The sequence below is a fragment of the Aulostomus chinensis genome, chromosome 17 (assembly GCF_037954235.1).
Source record: "Aulostomus chinensis isolate RoL2024-O1b breed Wild chromosome 17, RoL_Achi_v1.0, whole genome shotgun sequence".
Taxonomy (NCBI): Eukaryota; Metazoa; Chordata; class Actinopteri; order Syngnathiformes; family Aulostomidae; genus Aulostomus; species Aulostomus chinensis.
The window spans coordinates 2,177,430-2,200,903 of record NC_141336.1 but is presented as its reverse complement, the minus strand read 5'-3'; the positions used below and the strand labels follow the sequence as shown (position 1 = coordinate 2,200,903).

The window sequence follows — 23,474 nt, the reverse complement described above, 5'->3', positions numbered from 1 at the left end:
CCTCCTCATCCTCCTGCCCCTCCTCCTCCTGATCATCATCATCATCATCATAACCCAGCTCCTCCTCTTCCTGATCATCATCATCATCATAACCCAGCTCCTCCTCCTCCTCCTGCTCTTCCTTCTCCTGCTCCTCCTCCTGATCATCATCATCATCATCATCATCATAACCCAGCTCCTCCTCCTCCTCATTCTGCACAGTCAAGCTGAAGGTTCACCAGGAGTGAACCGGGACTCTCACTCCTACCTGCCTGGTAAGGAACTGGAGCCCTGGAAGCAGACACACACAAACCCATGAAAACCCACCAGCAGGACCCGGACACGCCGGCTGCTCCCGGGGGGAACGCCCTCTCAACCTCCGCCCTGAGTGAGTGGGACTGATGGGACAGCTTGGCCTCCATCTGCTCCACCTAAGCTGAGGAGGAAACCCTGTACTCATCCCACATGATGAGCTGCCTCCTCTCTGGATGCTCAGGAATGGAGGGTCAAAAAAGTACAGTCCAGCTGCTTCATCTCTGCTCCTTGACAACCTGGTGTGGCGTAACCATGGAAACGGAAGTCCCTGCAGCCAGGCTTCCTCCTAGTGTGCTGCCCTTCATGTGGCCAGACAGTGACGTCATCTGGCCTGCAGAGGGCTGCAGTGTTCCGCCGGAGTCCTCCTGTTGGGATCACGTGACCTTGTGCTGCTGGTCTATTTATTCTCTTACTACAGCAGCAGTGAGCTACACCTCCCTCAGCGCCACCGCCAGCAGTGAACCACACGCCGTCACACATCGGCACCCTCGTACGGAGAATTGACTTCGTGATAGTGGGATATTATTATCATTATTATTATTGTTACTATATTATTATTGTTATTATTGTAATTATTGTTATATTATCATTATTGTTGTTGTTAGTTATTAGTATTATTATGATTGTTATTATTATATGATTGTTATTATGATTGTTATTATTATGACTGTTATTTTTATTATTATCGTTATTGTTATTATTATTGTTGTTGTTATTATTATTATTTACAAGGCGTAAACTCCAGTTATTGGCAGGCATGGGAATTCTCCTCACTAAAAACTGGAACTGGCTCGTTCTCATGTAGGTTTCCTCTTCTTCCGCGGCGATGATGCAACGCTGCGTGTCATATTTTATGATGAACCCTCTCTCCTCCACGCTGTCTTCTGCTATTCGCATCGCATCTAAAAGGAGAGTGCAAACTCCTGCAGGCCCCGAGGTTCAGATGAACCTCCTGCCAAGATTCATACGCTGACTTCAGTGTTCAGGATCCCTGTCATTTCTCCTGTATATCACATGAACGTCACATGACCACCAGATTAAAAACACTTGCCTGACTACAAAATGCCTGTTTTTTTGGCTCCAGGAACCTGGAATCATGCTTAGGTTCTGTGAATAAAAAGTAAAAAGACACGACGGAGGTACGCCCATGCCCTGGCTTCACCTCCCAGCAGCACCTGCTCCACCCATTTGATAGAAAACCTAACATTGGATCTTGTGGTTTATTGCAAGTTTTTGTCTCATCGTCAGTAAGAAACCCGTCAGTGGTGGAGGGGACTTTGGCTAACCAGCGAGTGGACACACGAACATACAGACAATACAGAACGTGATAAAATGAGAGACACACACGATTCACTACAAGTCTGTGACACCAATCAGGGCACAGTAGCATGAAACCCGGCCCGCCTCAGGAGAGAGGGGCCCCCTGCTGGCAGCCCCTTCAGGCTAACCTGGCTTTAAAAGTTCAAACCCTGACACAGAGCTCAGCAACAAAATTTACAGAAACAAGCTTCTGCCCTGGAAATGTTGTGGAAATTTTTCAAAATTCCGACATTTCCTCCCAATCACTTCCATCCTTCAGTCTGTGTGGCGCTGAGAAACACAAGATTAGATAACCCTTTATGAGATAAGGTGTGTGGGGTTTGCTTCCCTGGGATCCACGTTGATGTGTTGCTGAACAGCAAAGCTCAACATAAACGTGAGTTTAAGTCAATGTTCAGCTCCAAGTCCTGGCCAGATGTTGCGGTTCCTTTTCACGTGTTCACGGATGTTTGAGGGAATATTTGGTTGCTTTATTAGGATTGGGCACAACACGATTCATCAATTCAGAAGTCACAATGAACTGATAATGTCATTTTGAATCAGATATACAGCTACTTTACTGTGTGACCGACTCCCTTCAAACAAAACGGCACCGAATAAAGCGAAACTTCTGATGAGAAGACTGTTACCAGCAATAATGGCCGCCTCTGGGGGAGAGGGTGATCAGACTAACAGATCCTGAACAGCTGACATCTGAACCCCAGTATGGAGGGCCATAAACCTTTAGGCTAACTCCAGTGCTAAGCTAACTAGCTAGTCACTGTGGGTCCAGGCTGGATGGTTTTATTTCTGCCTGCGTGAACGTTAAATTGATCGACTGAACAAGCAAGCATGGCCATCATCTTCCTCCTAGGGTTTTGTTCTTTAGACCATTTAAAATGATTCAAAGTCATATTTGACCCCAGGAAATTATCAGGCTCGTATCCTGCCGTGTTGCCTTTTTGATCATGTGACCTTTCTTGCATTGGTCGGCTTGAGTTCGGCTCCTGGCAGAAGCACTGGCACGTTGGTTTCAAACACCAGGCGGTGATAATCCCAGGCGTGTTTGCACAGGCGTGCAGGAGTGTCGTGGGATTTATGAATGGCTGGTGATCGTACAGGCCCTGCAAAAGCTTTCCTGCCCCTTGAACTTTTCCACAAACATTAATATATTTAATGTGAAAGACCAACTCAAAGTGGCACACAATTGAAAAGTACAAAGAAAATTCTACATGATTTGAAGGTTTTTTTTAACTAAAAAAAAAAACAACAACAAAAAAAACCCTGAAAAGTGCGGTGTGTGAAAGTATTCATCCCGGAGTCAAGACTGTGCTGCCGCTCCAGCTGCACACGTGGAGACTGTGGCCAGCAAACATCCCTCCATCACAGGCGGTTGGAGACGAATCGCCCTCATCAGCAGAGGAAGACACCTGGTCCTCAGATGGAGCCCCAGACTCCGCTGACGTTTCCCCATCTGGCGCTGCTGCGTCGGACCTACAGCAGAGCAGAGCAGAGTCCAGAGCAAAGTCCGATGGAGGAGGTCCAGGGAGGTGACGGGGCTCTGAGCAGGTGCAGCAGCGGTGGAGGAATCCTGAGGACAGCGGCTGAGAGCCCAGACCAGGTGAAGCAGCACGTCAGTGAGATGTCTCAGAGGCGCGGCGTCATCGCCGCACCACCTGCAGCGAGATGACCCAGGAAGAGCGCTCCGCCTTCCTGACAGGTGAATGAGCAACCATCTGCTGGGGGTCACGCTGGAGCGATGAAGTGTCTTCATTGGAACACCAGACAAGAACAACACACCGTGTTCCAGGTTTCCTCTTTCATCAACTGCTGGGTGTAAACTGCTGTGCCTCCAGCAGAGGTGGATGTGGAGGAGCTCCACCTGCTGCGTCTGATGACCAGGAAGCTTTGATGCCAAATGAGACTCAAACAAACCTAAAAACTGAGTGTAACAAAGCTGGAAGCCGCTGACCTCCCTCCCGCTGACAGCCCACCAGCAGAGCCTGAAGGTGTCCGTCTCCAAAACAAATGATTTTAACAACAAATGAAGTTTTCAAGCGTGAATCCGACACAGAACAGCGTTCACTGAGGAAGGAGGAGGACATGTCCTCCTGAAACACGCTTCAAACATCAACAACAGAAGTCTACGTGGATCCAGCAACAAGATGCACAACAATGAGTCGAACGCACACCAGCTGCATGGTGATTATTCACACAGATCAGCCGGCCGCTACTACAGTGCGTCCTTTGTAGCCGAACCCCACCTCCATCAGCTTTGCCAGGTAAATCTCAACATTGTTAAAAATCCTGAATTGAAAATATAATTCTAACAGTTACCTGGAAACCCATAAGCGCTGATTCTCAGGTGTTGCAGCTGCCTGCTTCAATGTCTCTGGCGGGACCTCTGAGATGCTGACCAGAGGACAGAACGCTGTCCAGCCTGTCCTCCTCATTGGGGGGGCTCGTCATCCTCCGTGACTCTGACTCCTTAATTTGATGTTCTGTTAAATTCGTAGCGTGGACGGAACCCTGCAGGAGCAGCAGACTCACCTTTCCTGGAACCTGCTCAGCTTTCAAAGCTGTGACGCGGCTTCAGAAGGTGACGGTACGTGAAGCCTGCGTTTGTCTTATAAGCTGCTAGCTTCCACATCACCATCTGTGGCAGGATGGCGCTACACCCCCACCGCGAGGGGCAGTGTGGCAGACGATAGTGAGTGGTCGCCTATAAATAGACCTGGTCGGACCCTTGTCCGTCCTCTCCGCTTCCTCTCCCTCCTTTACGGAGCCGACAGCCGTGCGTGGTGGCATGTCGCTGGTCAGCAGATCGCTACAAACAAAGGTGTGCATGCTTGCTCTGCTCCATTATTCGGTGTCCTGGGCCCCCTGTTTACTCCGGTTTTGCTCCGTCCAGCGGTGTGGTGTTACCGGGAGCTGGGCTGTCTCCCTTGGGCCGGTGTGTGCGTGGTGCGCTTTCTGTGGGTGAGACGCGTAGTTGTCTGCCTTTCATGTCAAGCTGCCGATGTTCCGTGGTGTTCTGATCATCCTCTCCCGGCCATCGTTGGTGTAGTCTGGGCTGCGGGCTTCCTCCTCCTGCCTCGTCTGACGCCACGATTCTGCTCTCCGGTAGGAATGTTTATTCTTAGCTTTTGTTGCTCTGTACTGCCCTTCATCCACATTTTAATTGGGTGAACTTGTTTATTTTGCAGTGCGCGGCCGTCAATTGCCGCTGTGAGCCTCGCTGCTGTTTTGGTTCTTCCTCTTCTTCTTTTCTTCTCCTCGTCTTCATTCTGGATTCTCGCTGATTCGGCTCATAACGGCTCTGATCCCAGTAATGGCGGTTAAAGCCGTGCATTACGGCCTTTATAAGAGCCTCAACGTGGGCAGAGAGGGCATCCCGACCCTCATCGGCGCGCTGAGCCACCCCCCCTTGGAGCCTGGTTTTAATTAGAGGGGCAGACATTTCCTTAATTACTTGAGTTTATTAGGGTCTTCAGGCGAAGACCCTATTATGTTTGCTTGGCAGATCAACACATTAGCAGCACTAAAACACTACAAACACACACTAACCAGTGTCCCAGCCCCCCAACACCCATGAGGCAACTGGGCCAGACGGCCTGGAGCCAGTTTTCACATCCACACCATTCAGAACCTGGTCCTGGACTGTTCTTGCTCTCAATGAGCGCGAGCATAACGCGCATAATCTAATGTCACCCCCTGAACATGCATGAAATTCGCTGAAATTCGGCACAATTGACCGGTCTGGCTAAACATTCACTAATCAAAAAGAAAAACACCACAAAAGTCTATAGCGCCACCTAGGGAGCCACACAAAAAAAAGACAATTTTTTTATAATTTTGAGCGCTATAACTCCTCCCACGAATGTCCCACAGACATGGAACCAACACCGTTGGACTCGTCTCATCAAGACGAACAATTCTTACACTCTGACCCCTCACCTGTCTACAACAGAATGTCCAAAAATTGGACAAAACTGTCAAAATCTTGACTTTTTTTACTCCCCAAACAAAATTGATCTCCTCCTAAACTGAAATGCCAGGGCTTCCAAACTTTCACCAATACTCTCCCAACTGTGCTGATTAAAAGTTGTTCAAGGTTAATATACTACGCGCTCGGTTTGCATTTTATAAGCCGTCAAAGTGGGGGAGACACGTTTCACCTTACAATGGAAGTCTATGGGGAGAGCGCGTCCTCTCAGGGTACATACTCTCAAACAAATGCTTCTCACATCTACACCATACATCCCACAGCTTTTACAAACACACCACTGGATTCCTGACAAACATCCCGACAAAAATATGGTATTTTGTGTGACTTTTGACCAACGTATGCCGACTTATTCAGCTTTTCCACACTACATTTCTCTTAATCCTCCTCTCTCTCCACTCTAGCACAGATCAAAGACAGAGCAGTGGGGGAGGGGTTCTTAAAGGGCCAGCTGGCAGCTCTGCTCTCACTCTAGCACAGATCAGAGACAGAGCAGTGGGGGAGGGGTTCTTAAAGGGCCAGCTCTCAGCTCTGCTCTCACTCTAGCACAGATCAGAGACAGAGCAGTGGGGGAGGGGTTCTTAAAGGGCCAGCTCTCAGCTCTGCTCTCCACTCTAGCACAGATCAAAGACAGAGCAGTGGGGGAGGGGTTCTTAAAGGGCCAGCTCTCAGCTCTACTCTCCACTCCAGCACAGATCAAAGACAGAGTAGTGGGGGAGGGGTTCTTAAAGGGCCAGCTCTCAGCTCTGCTCTCACTCTAGCACAGATCAGAGACAGAGCAGTGGGGGAGGGGTTCTTAAAGGGCCAGCTCTCAGCTCTGCTCTCACTCTAGCACAGATCAGAGACAGAGCAGTGGGGGAGGGGTTCTTAAAGGGCCAGCTCTCAGCTCTGCTCTCCACTCTAGCACAGATCAAAGACAGAGCAGTGGGGGAGGGGTTCTTAAAGGGCCAGCTCTCAGCTCTACTCTCCACTCCAGCACAGATCAAAGACAGAGCAGTGGGGGAGGGGTTCTTAAAGGGCCAGCTCTCAGCTCTGCTCTCACTCTAGCACAGATCAGAGACAGAGCAGTGGGGAGGGGTTCTTAAAGGGCCGGCTCTCAGCTCTGCTCTCACTCTAGCACAGATCAAAGACAGAGCAGTGGGGGAGGGGTTCTTAAAGGGCCAGCTCTCAGCTCTGCTCTCACTCTAGCACAGATCAGAGACAGAGCAGTGGGGAGGGGTTCTTAAAGGGCCAGCTCTCAGCTCTGCTCTCACTCTAGCACAGATCAAAGACAGAGCAGTGGGGGAGGGGTTCTTAAAGGGCCAGCTCTCAGCTCTGCTCTCCACTCTAGCACAGATCAAAGACAGAGCAGTGGGGGAGGGGTTCTTAAAGGGCCAGCTCTCAGCTCTGCTCTCCACTCTAGCACAGATCAGAGAGAGAGCAGTGGGGGAGGGGTTCTTAAAGGGCCAGCTCTCAGCTCTGCTCTCACTCTAGCACAGATCAGAGACAGAGCAGTGGGGAGGGGTTCTTAAAGGGCCAGCTCTCAGCTCTGCTCTCACTCTAGCACAGATCAAAGACAGAGCAGTGGGGGAGGGGTTCTTAAAGGGCCAGCTCTCAGCTCTGCTCTCACTCTAGCACAGATCAAAGACAGAGCAGTGGGGGAGGGGTTCTTAAAGGGCCAGCTCTCAGCTCTGCTCTCACTCTAGCACAGATCAAAGACAGAGCAGCGGGGGAGGGGTTCTTAAAGGGCCAGCTCTCAGCTCTGCTCTCACTCTAGCACAGATCAAAGACAGAGCAGTGGGGGAGGGGTTCTTAAAGGGCCAGCTCTCAGCTCTGCTCTCACTCTAGCACAGATCAAAGACAGAGCAGCGGGGAGGGGTTCTTAAAGGGCCAGCTCTCAGCTCTGCTCTCACTCTAGCACAGATCAAAGACAGAGCAGTGGGGGAGGGGTTCTTATAGGGCCAGCTCTCAGCTCTGCTCTCACTCTAGCACAGATCAGAGACAGAGCAGTGGGGGAGGGGTTCTTAAAGGGCCAGCTCTCAGCTCTGCTCTCACTCTAGCACAGATCAAAGACAGAGCAGTGGGGGAGGGGTTCTTATAGGGCCAGCTCTCAGCTCTGCTCTCACTCTAGCACAGATCAGAGACAGAGCAGTGGGGGAGGGGTTCTTAAAGGGCCAGCTCTCAGCTCTGCTCTCACTCTAGCACAGATCAAAGACAGAGCAGTGGGGAGGGGTTCTTAAAGGGCCAGCTCTCAGCTCTGCTCTCACTCTAGCACAGATCAGAGACAGAGCAGTGGGGGAGGGGTTCTTAAAGGGCCAGCTCTCAGCTCTGCTCTCACTCTAGCACAGATCAGAGACAGAGCAGTGGGGGAGGGGTTCTTAAAGGGCCAGCTCTCAGCTCTGCTCTCACTCTAGCACAGATCAGAGACAGAGCAGTGGGGAGGGGTTCTTAAAGGGCCAGCTCTCAGCTCTGCTCTCACTCTAGCACAGATCAAAGACAGAGCAGTGGGGGAGGGGTTCTTAAAGGGCCAGCTCTCAGCTCTGCTCTCCACTCTAGCACAGATCAGAGACAGAGCAGTGGGGGAGGGGTTCTTAAAGGGCCAGCTCTCAGCTCTGCTCTCACTCTAGCACAGATCAGAGACAGAGCAGTGGGGGAGGGGTTCTTAAAGGGCCAGCTCTCAGCTCTGCTCTCACTCTAGCACAGATCAAAGACAGAGCAGTGGGGGAGGGGCTCTTAAAGGGCCAGCTCTCAGCTCTGCTCTCCACTCTAACACAGATCAAAGACAGAGCAGTGGGGGAGGGGCTCTTAAAGGGCCAGCTCTCAGCTCTGCTCTCCACTCTAACACAGATCAAAGACAGAGCAGTGGGGGAGGGGCTCTTAAAGGGCCAGCTCTCAGCTCTGCTCTCACTCTAGCACAGATCAGAGACAGAGCAGTGGGGGAGGGGTTCTTAAAGGGCCAGCTCTCAGCTCTGCTCTCACTCTAGCACAGATCAGAGACAGAGCAGCGGGGGAGGGGTTCTTAAAGGGCCAGCTCTCAGCTCTGCTCTCACTCTAGCACAGATCAGAGACAGAGCAGCGGGGGAGGGGTTCTTAATGGGCCAGCTCTCAGCTCTGCTCTCACTCTAGCACAGATCAAAGACAGAGCAGTGGGGGAGGGGTTCTTAAAGGGCCAGCTCTCAGCTCTGCTCTCACTCTAGCACAGATCAGAGACAGAGCAGTGGGGGAGGGGTTCTTAAAGGGCCAGCTCTCAGCTCTGCTCTCACTCCAGCACAGATCAAAGACAGAGCAGCGGGGGAGGGGTTCTTAAAGGGCCAGCTGGCAGCTCTGCTCTCCACTCTAGCACAGATCAGAGACAGAGCAGTGGGGAGGGGTTCTTAAAGGGCCAGCTCTCAGCTCTGCTCTCACTCTAGCACAGATCAAAGACAGAGCAGTGGGGGAGGGGTTCTTAAAGGGCCAGCTCTCAGCTCTGCTCTCACTCCAGCACAGATCAAAGACAGAGCAGTGGGGGAGGGGTTCTTAAAGGGCCAGCTGGCAGCTCTGCTCTCCACTCTAGCACAGATCAGAGACAGAGCAGTGGGGAGGGGTTCTTAAAGGGCCAGCTCTCAGCTCTGCTCTCACTCCAGCACAGATCAAAGACAGAGCAGCGGGGGAGGGGTTCTTAAAGGGCCAGCTCTCAGCTCTGCTCTCACTCCAGCACAGATCAAAGACAGAGCAGCGGGGGAGGGGTTCTTAAAGGGCCAGCTGGCAGCTCTGCTCTCCACTCTAGCACAGATCAGAGACAGAGCAGTGGGGAGGGGTTCTTAAAGGGCCAGCTGGCAGCTCTGCTCTCACTCTAGCACAGATCGGAGACAGAGCAGTGGGGAGGGGTTCTTAAAGGGCCAGCTGGCAGCTCTGCTCTCACTCTAGCACAGATCAGAGACAGAGCAGTGGGGAGGGGTTCTTAAAGGGCCAGCTCTCAGCTCTGCTCTCACTCTAGCACAGATCAGAGACAGAGCAGTGGGGGAGGGGTTCTTAAAGGGCCAGCTCTCAGCTCTGCTGTCACTCTAGCACAGATCAAAGACAGAGCAGTGGGGAGGGGTTCTTAAAGGGCCAGCTCTCAGCTCTGCTCTCACTCTAGCACAGATCAAAGACAGAGCAGCGGGGGAGGGGTTCTTAAAGGGCCAGCTCTCAGCTCTGCTCTCACTCTAGCACAGATCAAAGACAGAGCAGTGGGGGAGGGGTTCTTAAAGGGCCAGCTCTCAGCTCTGCTCTCACTCCAGCACAGATCAAAGACAGAGCAGTGGGGGAGGGGTTCTTAAAGGGCCAGCTGGCAGCTCTGCTCTCCACTCTAGCACAGATCAGAGACAGAGCAGTGGGGAGGGGTTCTTAAAGGGCCAGCTCTCAGCTCTGCTCTCACTCCAGCACAGATCAAAGACAGAGCAGCGGGGGAGGGGTTCTTAAAGGGCCAGCTCTCAGCTCTGCTCTCACTCTAGCACAGATCAAAGACAGAGCAGTGGGGGAGGGGTTCTTAAAGGGCCAGCTCTCAGCTCTGCTCTCACTCTAGCACAGATCAGAGACAGAGCAGCGGGGGAGGGGTTCTTAAAGGGCCAGCTCTCAGCTCTGCTCTCACTCTAGCACAGATCAGAGACAGAGCAGCGGGGGAGGGGTTCTTAAAGGGCCAGCTGGCAGCTCTGCTCTCCACTCTGACAGAGATGGCAGAGAGCGAGCAGAGAAGGGAGGGGCTCTTAAAGGGCCGGCTCTCAGCTCTGCACTCACACTGTGCAGCGAACTGAGGCTCGTATCTCCTAAACTACAAGGCCGAGGGATTTGCCGATTACACCGTTTGATTCGGGCCGGTGTCAAGGACGCGGCCATAGGCCGCGCGGGGGCTCAGGCCCTAACAACGCTGCTTGCGGCTTTAATTCCCTTTCTATTTGTTATTTCTTTCTTTGAATTATTACTGTTAGTTTTTGTGGGTTATATCTGATTTATTGTTTCGAACCATTATTATTATTATTATTATTATTATTATTATTGCCTTTTGCGCCCCATTTTGGATTTAAAATAGTTTCTGTTGGGTTTGTGGTAGCGATATTTGGTTCGTGTGTGAGGTTCGCCTTGATTTCATGTTTTTAACGGTGTTCTTTTCTTTTCTTTGACAGGTGTTGAGGGCCCAGAGTGGCAGCAGTCCCCCCGGTGGTGGTTCCTTATTTTTTGGTTTGCTGTGTCATGGGTGCAGTGTAGTTTTTTTGGATCCCTCCCCTTTTTGTTACCGCTGTCGTGGTAAGACCCAGCCCTGTCCCCTTTTCCTTTCGGTAGTTCCTCTTGCACTCCTTAAAATATCAATTGGTATTTATTTAGTCCGTTGCTCATTTTAAACTATTTTTCTAATAAAAGTATTTTTATAATTGGAAATCACGGTCCTGTTGGATTCGAACTGTGTGCCTTTGTTCAAATGGAAGCCTGGTCATTTTTGAAATTTTGTTTATATCCTGGGGTGAAAGCCCCCAGGTGGCGTTGTTGGCAACTGTTCCCCACCGCTCACCTTGCCACACATCCATCCATCCGTCCATTGTCTTCCGCCTATTCCTAAATTAAGGGTCGTGGTGTGGGTGGAGCCTATCCCAGCAGCCTTCCCCCTGGACGGGTCACCAGTCCATGGCAGGGCCAACACATAGAGACAGACAACCATTGGCTCTCCCAGCCACGCCTACGGTCAATTTAGAGTCTGGATTAACCTGGTCCCTCTTGATGTCTTTGGACTGTGGAGGAAGCTGGAGTACCAGAGAGAACCCAGCAGGAACAGGGAGAACATGGAAACTCACCCAGAAAGACTCCGTGCTGCAGCCGGGGCTCCACCCACAACCTTCTTGATGGGGGGCCACAGGGAGGACCACTGCTCCACGGGCCGCCCCTTATACAGATGTACTATACTATACTTTACTGTACTATACTATACTTTACTGTACTATACTTTACTGTACTATACTTTACTGTACTATACTATACTTTACTATACTATACTATACCATACTATACTTTACTTTACTATACTATACTTTACTGTACTATACTATACTTTACTATACTATACTATACTATACTACAAGCTTTGTTATTTAACATTCATGGTGTTCAACGCTCAGGTGAACTGTGAGCAAAATGCTGCTGCTGTAAGGTGACTAGAGAGGCGTTCCCACGGCAACCAAGTGGTGATGATGAAATGATATGACCTCACGGTAGATTTGTAGACCCGTCAATTATCAATATGTCAGTCATTTCTGACGTAATAAGATTGACGTGTTCTTGTGAGCGGGCAGGAGGCGTGTGAGCGAAGTTTATCCGTGACATCATTTCCTTTCCTGTTTGTGACGGTCAGCTTTTATTTCCTGATCAACTTTGGGAATGAAGTTCTATTTTACAGCAAGAAGTAAATAAGAAGCGCGTTGAGTAGATAAAATACCATATGTGTATTATATGAACCGCGTGATGAAGCAGATACGTCAGGAACATGCGCCATCGCTCCATGACGTCACTCGGTGGACGCCTGGTCCGGTTCTATCAGTACCGCCGCCGCCTTTTCTGGACTCCTCACGAATCCTCCTGCTCGCCCTTTTTTTGACCTCGTGGCATTTCCATCAGGGTCGAGGAAAAGTGAAGTACAGTAGACAGGAGGGACTTTCAGAGCGCACCTTCATCTCCCGCGGTCCGTTCCTCTTGGATACAGCAGATGATTGGTTCTTAGCTCACCATGCAACTGTCCAATGGTTAATCGTCTCCACAGAGTCAAGCCTGCAACCGTGCAGCTTCTCTGGGGACAGAAATGAAAAGAGGCACATAAAAGACTGCAGCTCCAGTGGTTCTTTAAGCTTTATTTACATGCACCATCTCTGATACAACCAAGAGAAACTGGAATCACAACTGGCAACTTGAAGACGTGTTTTTGTAGGAGCAGTAGGAAGGAAGTATGGAGACTGGCAGTGAGTGTTGGAGCGCTGAAGATAACACAGACACACAGCTTCAAGTCATTTTCTATCCTTTCAAGGTTAAATCACTTTCTTGAAGCTATAAAAGCATTTGGAAGCACCATTGTGCAGAATCCATTTTTTTAAAACTTACATGAGCGAATGGGTTTTCCAATTTTTCTCAAGAAAACAAATTCAACATGATGTGTCGTTTCAGTCGAACTTGTGGCAAAGCAAAAAACAGAAAGAAAAAAATGAAGTGTTTCAAAGGGAAATCAATGAATCCATCATGTCCTCTTAGAGATGAAATCCTATAAATCCTGGTGTTCCTACAAAAACTGTGCTGATGTCGTTTGTTTTTGCCCTTATAGCACTGGCTCCTACTGTCTATACACTGTATATCCTCTTATTTCCACTTATTTAAATGCAGAAATATTTTGGCAATATTTAATTAAAATACTGTGGTTGCTTTCTTAGTAAATGGCAAACATGGCTCTTAAGATACTAACACAACATCGTCTGACAGGGTTGGAAACACTATTGGGTCCAGCACCTGCTGTAGTGCTGATAGCAAAGGGTGGCTGCTGATGCTGCTCCGTCGGCAGCCACTCCCCCATATCTCCTTATTTGTAGCACCGAGAACTCAACTTCAAATTAACAAACACCAAAATATGGTAGTCAAGTGCTGTGGACTCTGCAAATGTGGTTGTTTTATTCCAAATAATCCTCCTATGTACTAGTATAAATGGTTATCTTGCACTAAATCATGTTGCTTGCTAAACACTGTCCTTAATTGCCCTAAACTTTGCAGTACTGCCAATATTGCAGTTAAGTGGAAGAAGAGGAGGAGGAGGAGGAGGAGGAGGAGGGGTTGGTGAAAAGGGAACTGCAGCAGAAACATCATATTTATGGAGATGTCAGTAATGCACCTTCAGAAGAAACAGAGTTCACAAAGTCACTAAAATCACAGGGTAAAATTTCGCTAAATAAAAATAAAACATTACATACAAAAACCACACAATGATCAGTTCACATCTTGATAACATTTCCTGTACAGATTGATATTTGGTGCGTGAGTCGGTGCATCCACGGGGAAAAAAAGCTTTTCATTGTTTTTAGTTCACCAAGTCTCTCAAAGAAACGTTAAAAAAAGAAGCTTGTCAAGTATCCTCCACGGAACGTCGTAATGCAACATTCTCTGCAGCGTTTTTCTGTAAACAGGCTGTCACCTACAACAGGCCGACAGCTGGTTTGGCAAAAATGTTGGTTTAGGTATGAAAGGGCGTGAAAGAGGAGAGAAAGCAGGGTGGAAAGATAATTTATCTTCATGTATCACTTCGTGATATGAGTGATTCCCTGAGGCTAACACGAGTTGATGCTTTTTAACAAAATGTCCCTTAGTTCCGCTCCGGTCCCGAGTGTTGTTCACTGCCCAGACGTTGATCTTTTTAAAGACTTTTTTCTGCACTGCAAAGACACCGTTGTGTTTCTCGGACACTTAAAGTACAGTACTGAACATAAACCCTCACAATAAAAAGAATGGAAAAATAATACTACATAAATACACTTTTACATACGTTTTCCCTCTACTTGCACAATGCGGGACAATGAATTCCACTTTTATCTGCAACTCATGCCGAGCTCCGTTGGAGCTTCTCAGCTTGGGACCCAGCTCTGAGGGGAGGTCTGTTTAGAGCTGGAGAAGCTTCCTGAATTTCTGTTGGCGTTCTGGGCGGAGGAGAGACGGGAGTCGAAGCTGAGGTCCAGGCAATCAGCGTCCATCAGTTCATTGCGAATGATGGAGTCCATGTCACACTCAAGACTGCCGTTGAAAACATCGAGATCCAGGTCGGCCGGAAAGCGGTCCTGGCCGGGTAAACCAGAGCTGAGCTGCATAGAGGTGTTCTTGCTGGGAGACTTCAGGTGCGGCTGCTTGGCGTCCAGCCCCAGGCCTCCGTTGTCAGAGGTTGACAAGCCAGCTTGCCAACCAGGCACTGAAGAGCTTGGGGCCTGACCTGTGTGGTTCACCAACATGTGGTCTTTGCGCAGCAGTATGGCATTGCGGCGAGAGTTCTGCAGGGCTATGGCAGTACTGGCCTGTGACATCAACGGGTCGGACTGGGTGAGCAGGACGTTGCTGTGGCTGTGGGAGTCCAGGCTAAGCAGATCCTGCAGGGTCTGGTGGTTACTGAAGTGTGAGATGCAAGAGAAGGTTGTCTGCTTGTTCTCCTGGATGGTCTGCATGGGCGACTGCCGCAAGCTAGTGATGGACGGCGGGCTAAAAAGAGGGTTAGGCCCGTAGCTGCCTGAGGAGCTGCCCAGACTGCTTCCCGAGCAGCTGAAGGTAAACACTGAGCTGCCCTGACCGTTGGCGCCATTGTCTTCCTCTCCAGGAGGAGGCTGCTGGGATGCTGTCAGGCTGATATTGTCTAAAAGGTCGTCCATCAAATTGTCAGAGAGCCCATCGTTGAGGTTCATGGTGCCTGCCAGGTCGGAGAGACCTGTGGGCCCCGTGGACGGCGACATGCTGCTGGGGCTGGAGTACAGCATCGGGGAGAGAGGCGAGTCATCGACAGGCACCTCGTCCAGCTCCAGGTTGGCCAGGATGGGTGACAGACGACCACTCAAGGTGCTAGCGTTCGAATTGGTCCGGGAGCGGAAGTCTGTCCAGGCATCCAGCTCGTCACTGCTGCGGGAGGTGGGACTCCCGGTCCACTTCGAGAGGCTGGAGGAGCTCTCTGAGCTCCCGTCTTGGGCGGCCTGCAGCGAGGCCTTCTTCTTGGTGGCCCGGCCTCTGGCTCCCTTGATATACTTGCTGTTATCCATCGATACAGCCCGTCGTCGGGGAGCCTTTCCCCCTTTCCCACCCTCTGGGTTGACCATCCACCAGGAGCTTTTTCCCGTTCCTTCATTCTGGACTTTCACAAAACGACTGTGGAGGGACAAATTGTGTCGGATGGAATTCTGCAATAAAAAAAGAGAACACATTTAACAGCGTAGAAGAAAAATATATTTGAAGTTGAAAGGGAACAGCAGTTCAGATTAATCCAGAAAACCATTGATACAAATCAGAAATGAAAATAGTTGTTAGTTGCAGCTTACGAACACAAAGAGATTGATGTAGAACCAGTCGGACTGTTGGACTCGTCATGTCAGGGATGTCATATCAGAGCAGGAACCCGGTTCTAGTCAGAGTTTATAGCCTCACTTATATGAACGTCTGTGTTTGCTGGCAGAAAACCACCACAACTAATGGACAGATTAGGATGAAGACTGGTGGAAAGATACAGGATCCTGCTGGTCGAAGAATGAGGAATTTTTACGGCTTATTTGTGATGCAAAGGTTGGTACGACCCCAGAAATGCAAGCTTGTTGCGATGTTCATTGAAGTGACGTATGATAATGAGGGGGGGATATTGAAGTACCCGGTATGATACGGATGGAGCTCTGTTTCTATGACTCTGACACCCTTTTTTTGCCTGTTGACAGTAAAATGTGTGAGTGGATTTATGTTCATATCTATGCACTTATTTGTTTGTTCATTTAATTGAGGATCACCAAAAACACTCTGCTTAAAAGATGGAAAGGGTTTCAATATATAAAAGGACCACAATGCAGGATCTTATGTTAGCATTAGCAAATAACATTTCCAACTTCATGGCACATTTGGACTGGACGGGAAACTCCCAGTAGCTTGTGCTGCTGCTAGGAGGTGAGCTCAGATACTCATGACAGAAATTACAGTCAAAGCAAAAGAAGAAGAAACTAAGAGAATGACGCCTTCCCCCACTGCGGGTGGCAATGCTAGCCATTAGCCACTGCATTGCACCCTGCACACCTGCTGTCCACGCCTGATGCATTTGTTACGATAGCACAGTTCTAAAACAAATGGACACTGCATTTCAGCCCCTGCCACCAGCGGAGGCGGCGGCTGCTGCGCAACACGATGAACCTGAACCTCTACGGCCAAGAAATGTGAAGCCATCTGACATACAGAGAAAAAAGCCTCCTCGTTGCACCTCACCCTGCAACCCATTTCCGCCAGGATTTCTCTGGAGATGTACCATGTACCAAATTAAACAGCTGGAGCCTGCGTGGCCGGCCCACACTAATCACACTGCAGTAACCCAGAGAGAAAGTCTGCAGTGATCTCTGCAGCCCAAAGGCCAAACTCACTGGGAGCGGCTCCAGCGTAATTCTCTTAAGCTTGAATTTACTTCAGTAAAAGGGGGCTCCTGTTTAAAATCCATCTCTTGGAGGATTAATCTAATCAAACACCAAGCAAACCCAATTCATTCAAGCTACAGCCAGACAAAGCTGTCAGTGGACTTGAGGATGTGGATCCTGCAAAGGCAGCTGGGGAGGAATTTGCTCTAAGGCTTTGTGATGACGGAGTTCGCCAACGCGTACCGGCCAGAATCATCGCCGAGGAAAAGCATTGACCAGCTGACCTACAACTCCCTCAAAGCCTCGCTCAAAGCCAATTAAAGGCTCAGATCGACGAGCAAACACTTTCATCAGCCACAAGCCAACTTGACAATGTATGCTGACGACAGGACACTGCGGCCACACATTCAGAGCCGGGCCAGGACCGGGGGCCTCCACGTACCGTCAGACCAAAGGCGTGCTAGCAGAGATGCACCAATCATCCTGACACTAGTTTTGTCTGATTAAACTCTTAAGGTAATTAGAGGAACAAAATGTTGTGTGATAAAGAATTGGGGTTTTCAGACGAATTCTGTGACTTGTAGAACATTTATTTTTGGACGAATCGAGGACGGATTGGTGATTGAAGCCAAGAGTGGATGTGTGGATGGAACCTGCGCCGGCTGGATGGTAGCAAAATGGCCAGCAGTAGGAATTAATTCTGTGCTGCTGTCTGATTGGAATTCCATGCATGTTGCAGCTGCTCTACTTTTCCCTCGTGATCTTTCTATTTCTTCCCGTTTTGTTCCTTTTTTATTGAGGTTACTTTCTTCTTTTGGCGTTGTGTAGCGGAATGTTGTTGTGGCCTCGTCTTATCTTAATCGATAAACAATAAACAGCAACAACAAAGCTCGCGCGACGCGCCACCTCTGACATCGGCTACCTCGCTCCTTTCTGCTTCATTAACGAGCCGCTAAGCTTAATGGCTTTTGTCACGAAAGGATTCATGAATTCATGAGATCTAATTAATACCTACTGATACGTTGATGCTTTTCTATTAATTCATGCAGTAAAAATAATTCATAGAGTACAAATGTATGAGTGCAGAGTCTCTTCCTGGTCGCGTGATTGTACTTCAGGTAACGTGATAGTGGTGTATACTCGTGTATTTTCTACGGACTATTTCCTACTGTGGACGGATACAAGCTATCGGTGGTTTTGGTCTTTTCACAGGACCTGATGACGCGCACGTTGCAAGAAAGATCACCGGCCTCATGGGAAGTCATCACTCCTTCCCCCTCCCATCTCGCTCATCACTTTTCTGTAACACTGAGTGGAAAGGAACTGATGTTAATTGGCCTGTCATAGGCTCCGCCCTCTTTCGGCTTGATCCTCCAATCATTCCATTTATACATTTAATTTACATTTTCATTTAATTCATTCCACTTTTTGCACTCGCTTACTTAACTCATTATGCAGTTTTCCCTCAGTTTAATTCCATCCCTCCCTCCATGTTCCCTCTCTTCTCCTGTTGAGGGTGGTGGGGGTGGAGCCTATCCCAGCAGCCTTCCCCCTGGACAGGTCACCAGTCCATGGCAGGGCCAACACATAGAGACAGACAACCATTGGCTCTCCCAGCCACGCCTACGGTCAATTTAGAGTCTGGATTAACCTGGTCCCTCTTGATGTCTTTGGACTGTGGAGGAAGCTGGAGTACCAGAGAGAACCCAGCAGGAACAGGGAGAACATGGAGACTCACACAGAAAGACCCCGTGCTGCAGCTGGGGCTCCACCCACAACCTTCTTGCTGGGGGGCCACAGGGAGGACCACTGCTCCACCGGGCTGCTCCAGTTTAATTCATGCCCAGTAAAACTTCATCAGAAGTATTTAGATGTATTTATCTCTGAGTCATAATTGTATCACTGAAAGTATTGAAACCCTTCCTCTGGTCTTTCCTCCGCCTGATTTCGTCTGTCCGTCCACGATGGTGCTGCCAAGTTCTTTAATTGTGTGCATTTTGTGCTACAAAGCAATTGTATAAAAAGTGCAGTATAAATAAAGCCCAACCATCTGAATGATTGATTGATGGATTGATTGATGGATTGACTGATGGATTGATTGATGGATTGATTGATGGATTGACTGATGGATTGACTGATGGATTGATTGATGGATTGATTGATGGATTGATTGATGGATTGATTGATGGATCAAGTTGTGTTGGTCCACACAAGCGACACGTGTGGTTGGAGGATGAAAAAGTTTCTCATCTGGAAAACGTGGATTCCAGCCGTCCGACACTGTGAGCAAATGACAAATTAAAGAACTTTGTCACTTTGTGTTTTCTGATGACTGGAGGTCAGTTTTGGTCAGACGCCACAGACGCCAGATTAACGTCTCGCTCAACCGCTGCTTCCTCGGCCTGTAGATCCTGAACCGAACCTCGTCTACGCCGTTTGTGTAAAAGCTACTTGACTGCGTGGAAAGAACTCAAAGTAAACAGACACTGTTATACTTCAGAGATGCAGTACTTTCACAACAGAGGTCATACTTTCAGTGGCGTCCGTCTGTCAGCAGGATGACACAAAAACTACAACTTGACTTTCAACAAAAATGGAAGAACCTTAAACACTGTAGGCCGGATGAGTCACAGCGCCACCTGGTGGAAACAGGAAATAGCTCCTTTTTTTAATTAGACTTGTATGTCGTCCCCCTACTGGGTCGACCAGATCATCTCAGATTTGGTCAGAACCACCTTCAGAATTTGGTTTAAAAACCGAGAGTTTCTTTTTAATGGTGTTACCATGGTGACGCGACCACGTTTGCTGATAGCCCATAGAACAGGAAACTGAAGTAAGTGGACCCCCGTGGTCTTTGATGAGGGTCTAAGGACCTCGCCAGGCTGAATTTAAAGGTGCAGTAGGTGATCGAACAGCTCAGCCAGCACCGCAACACAGGGGCTGGTCAGGAGCGGGGGTCTCCCAGGCCCCCCACCTGGCAAGGAGCATTTGTGGAATCCTCTCTCCTGATTGGCTGACAGAGGGAACAAGACATCAGGAGTCGTCCACATTCATAACACGAGGCTTTGAGTCAGTAATGCCTGCTTCTCTACACGATTCAATCACGTACGGTGAAGAGACCCCCAGCACCTTTAAGACATAGCGCCACCTGGTGGTTGCAGGAAGTAACAATGCAATGACACTTGTCTTCACCTGATGTACAGTAACATCACATATGGGACGTGTCATCTCTAGTGCCACCTAGTGGACAGTGCAGTATCAATCCTCCTTCATGGCTGAACTGAGTTACTATCAGGTTCCACCTCCCTCTACAGAACACACACACACACACACACACACACACACACACACTCTGACATGTCAGGGTGCAGGGTTCCATTCATCACTGCATCAGCTTCAATGAGGACCCAAGCATGAGCAGCAAGGAGAAGCAGGACCAGACGTTCCTGGATCGAGGAACGCCTGGTTCTCTCTGGAGGTCTCCGGTGTTGCCAGCAGGCTGCCGTGTCTGACCGTCACCGATGGCGATGGCTGGCGCTGATGACCACCAATCCCACGAGTTCTAGGCCATCAAAAAATCTCCCTTCATAGACGGTCTTAAACAAGCTGACAGATCTGAGCCCTGACATGGACGAGCGCCGTTAGCAACCTAGCGTGTCAAATAAGAACCACCCCAGGTGCAGCGCCCATAAAATTAACCTGCGCCAGAGAGGACAGACAGCAGCCCCCCGTCTCAGGGTCCCCGGCACCACCTGACACGCGGGTGTTGCATTATAAAGCAGGACCTGGAGACGTTCCAGGTGGCCGGCGACACAGGTGAGGCATCATCAGATGCCCCCCCACGAGGGTCGTCTTCACGCCCACTTTGCCTGGTGCTGAGTTGCTCTAATGGTCGTCTTGGAGGCTGTACTCAGGTAAACATTCAATCACACCTGTGCTCCTCATCCAGGGAGGAGCTGGAGGTGTAGCTAATGAAGCGGGGCACTGGCCTGTGTGGGAGCTTCCAGACCTGCTGGTAGTGAAGCGTGCCGTCGTCTGCGAGCCGCCCAGGTACGTCCAGCCGGAGCCAAACGGAGTTTCAACCAGATAAATCACAAAGAGCATCAAACCCCTCCCCCACTGAGCCCCAGCGCTGCTGCAGCCTCGCTCTGAGCGGCGGCTGGAGCTCTGCCAGTGGAGCCGGAGCTGGATCCACAGCGAAACACTGAGCTTCTCTCACACTGCTACACATTGACCTACATAATTTATAGTCAGCTGATTGATTCTTGTGCCTGTTCCACATGAAAAGACAGTGTGGCGCACATCAGGGCCGAGGCAGCGGCTGGTGGTCCCTCGAGTCGCTCTCAGACAGAACCTGACCTCACGCTGGAGACGGAACCAAGCTTGTAATCTAATCTGGATTCAGGCGTGAGGACCTGAGACACGGACGCATCTACAACCCCTGACCCACCCTGGGTATGAGGACATCTGGAACCCGGACCATCCCTCAGCCTGGGTCGGATGAGCAGCTGAGTGTCACTACAAAGCATCACCAAGGAAAATGCTGATGTCAGCTCTTCCGGAAGCCTGACATGTAGCCACCAACATCCGACAGAACATCCAGACGCGGATGAGAAGTGACTGCTGCTGACCTCAAGCATTAACCAAACGTCTGATTCTGGCCGGACGACCCAGCTGTCAGCGGTCAGCGCCACCGTGCTCCCCCAGCAGAGGGACGGCCGCCACTGCTGATCGCCGTGTTTTCAAGACAGAAACTCCCTGGAATCTGCCTGCATCCACAAGCACAGCAGTGCAGGATTACAGACCTATTTCCAGAGTTTTTCCAACCCCCCCCCAACGCACACACACACACACACACACACACACACATCTAAATCCTGCAAAGCTCAAAGCTTTCATCAGACTTGATTCCATGACAGATGAATTGGTTTTCCAGGCCGAACTAATCCTTCAAATCAAACAGAAGCGGGGCTGCTGTCCCTGCGCCGAGCAGCAGGTCTGACACCGAGACCTGCCTTCCGTTTCCCAGCTGCTTCTGCTGGGTCGGTGTGTGGCAAGGAGCTGCAGAGCTCCTCGTCTACCGTCACTACAGCACCTTCTCCCAGCGTGTGCGTCACGTGACCAGCCTGGTCTTTGTTGTGATGACAGCACCCGTGTGTCACCGCTCACCTTCCAGCCAGCAGAGCTGTTGCTGTCGCCTTTGTCCTTGAAATACGGCACGGACCTCACCATCCAGTCGTAGATCTGGGACAAGGTCAGCCTCTTCTCGGCCGAGCTCTCGATGGCTTGTGTGATGAGGTCCGCATACGAGTAGTTGCCCCAGGCGTTCCTGCGGGCGGAGGACTTCCTCAGCTGCTGGGAGGCAGAGCCGCCCAGAGCCGCGGCGGGGGTCTGCACTGAGGACGGAGAGCCGTCGGCGGCCTCCTCCCTGCAGGGACCCCGCCGGACCTCCACAGGCTGCGAGGCGAAGCCGCCGCTCGCGTCCCGGGGTTTGATAGCACCGCTGGCGGTCTGCGCCGCGCCGCTCCCCTCGCTGCCTCCCTCATCATCCTCCTCTTCGGGGATTACGTCAGCGTCGTTGGTCCCCGGTTTGCCCGCACCAGACTCCGGACGGGGCAGGGGCCAAGTGCAGGACCGTGGCCTCTTCTGAGGCTCGAAATCCGGGTCTATCTCAACGTTTAAGGGAGGCTCGGTGCCGTTACGCGGCGCCTCGGCCATGTTCGTCTCGGTACCTCGCTCGATGCACAAAGGGTTGTAGAATCACTCGGGTCGCATTCCATCAATGTCGCGTGCGGGATCGAGGTGCAGCTTCTCCACGAGCTCGACGTGCAGCCGTCCAGCAGGCTGCAGCCGCGTCCCAGCACGTGTCCGTCCGTCTGTCCTCCTCCCGGGCGTCTGTCCGCGGCTCGCGGCGCTGATTGGCCTGACCACCGCTGACTGAACGTTACCGTTCCTGCTGCTCCGCCGCGACCCGGGCCAGCACGCGCCGCAGCCTCACCGAACGTGGAGAGGGATAGGAGGAGGAAGGAGAGGAGGAGGAGGAGGAGGAGGAAGGAGAGTCCGCCGAGGCTCGGCTGAACCCGAACGGCGTTCCTTCACTAGCGCCCGCGTCCCCGCGACGTGCCTGCCACAGAAACCCGTGTTCCTACGTTCCTGCCAGCGTTGTCACTCAGCGCCCGGCTGCCATCTTGACCGTTTCCTCGCCTAAACTCGTTATCACCCGCGCAGGGAGCCGCCGGGGGCAGCGCGCTGCCCTCCAGACACCATCAAGGCGGAGATCCGCGCCTCAAGGCCCCGCAGCTTTTTTTTTTTTTTTTTTAAAGGAACGCTGGAGAAACTTCGCCGGCCGGCCGGAGGCGTCCGGCCTCTCAGCAGCTGGAGAGCAGCGACCTGCTCCGGCAGCTCATCCCCGGCGCCTCGCTCTCCGAGCAGCTTCCAGCCTGCGGGAACATCTCATTCAACCTGCCGCAAACGCTGCGAGTCCGCCGGATCCTGCCCCCTGCGCCGCTGCGCTGGAATTAAAGTGACAGCGGAGATGACCGTCGAGCAGTGACGTCACCGCCGTCCGCTGGCCTACCGCCGCCGTTGCGTTCACATCGACGGTTCTCAAAATGGGGTCGGGGTTCCTCCGGGGGGCCTCCTCCTCAATTTTATTTTAAATGTTTGAGAAACATGAAAATATAGTTTTAATACTGACAGACAGGTTTGTCATTCAAGAGTATTTCCCAGTTCTTTGTTTCTGATTTCCTGGTCATTTTCAATTTAGGTTTCATGGAATTTGCTAT

The 23,474-nt window shown here is 50.7% G+C and overlaps 1 protein-coding gene across 1 annotated transcript; it reads right to left on the bottom strand.

Annotated features, from left to right (window-relative positions):
* Window positions 1-12,415: 12,415 nt before the first annotated feature.
* foxo3a (forkhead box O3A) lies at window positions 12,416-23,224 on the bottom strand. The gene is made up of 2 exons (XM_086183570.1): window positions 21,859-23,224; window positions 12,416-15,486 (listed from the first exon to the last, which is right to left on the bottom strand). Exons 1-2 carry the CDS (start codon window positions 22,405-22,407, stop codon window positions 14,179-14,181), a joined length of 1,857 nt encoding a protein of 618 aa, XP_086039696.1. The 5' UTR covers window positions 22,408-23,224; the 3' UTR covers window positions 12,416-14,178.
* Window positions 23,225-23,474: the final 250 nt, after the last annotated feature.

Bases quoted from the DNA above. Each gene is read 5' to 3' on its own strand.
- foxo3a (XM_086183570.1), bottom strand. From the start codon at position 22,407: ATGGCCGAGGCGCCGCGTAACGGCACCGAGCCTCCCTTAAACGTTGAG. The intron at 15,487-21,858 runs GTGAGCGGTGAC...TTTTTATTGCAG, and splicing joins ACAGCTCTGCTGGCTGGAAG to AATTCCATCCGACACAATTT.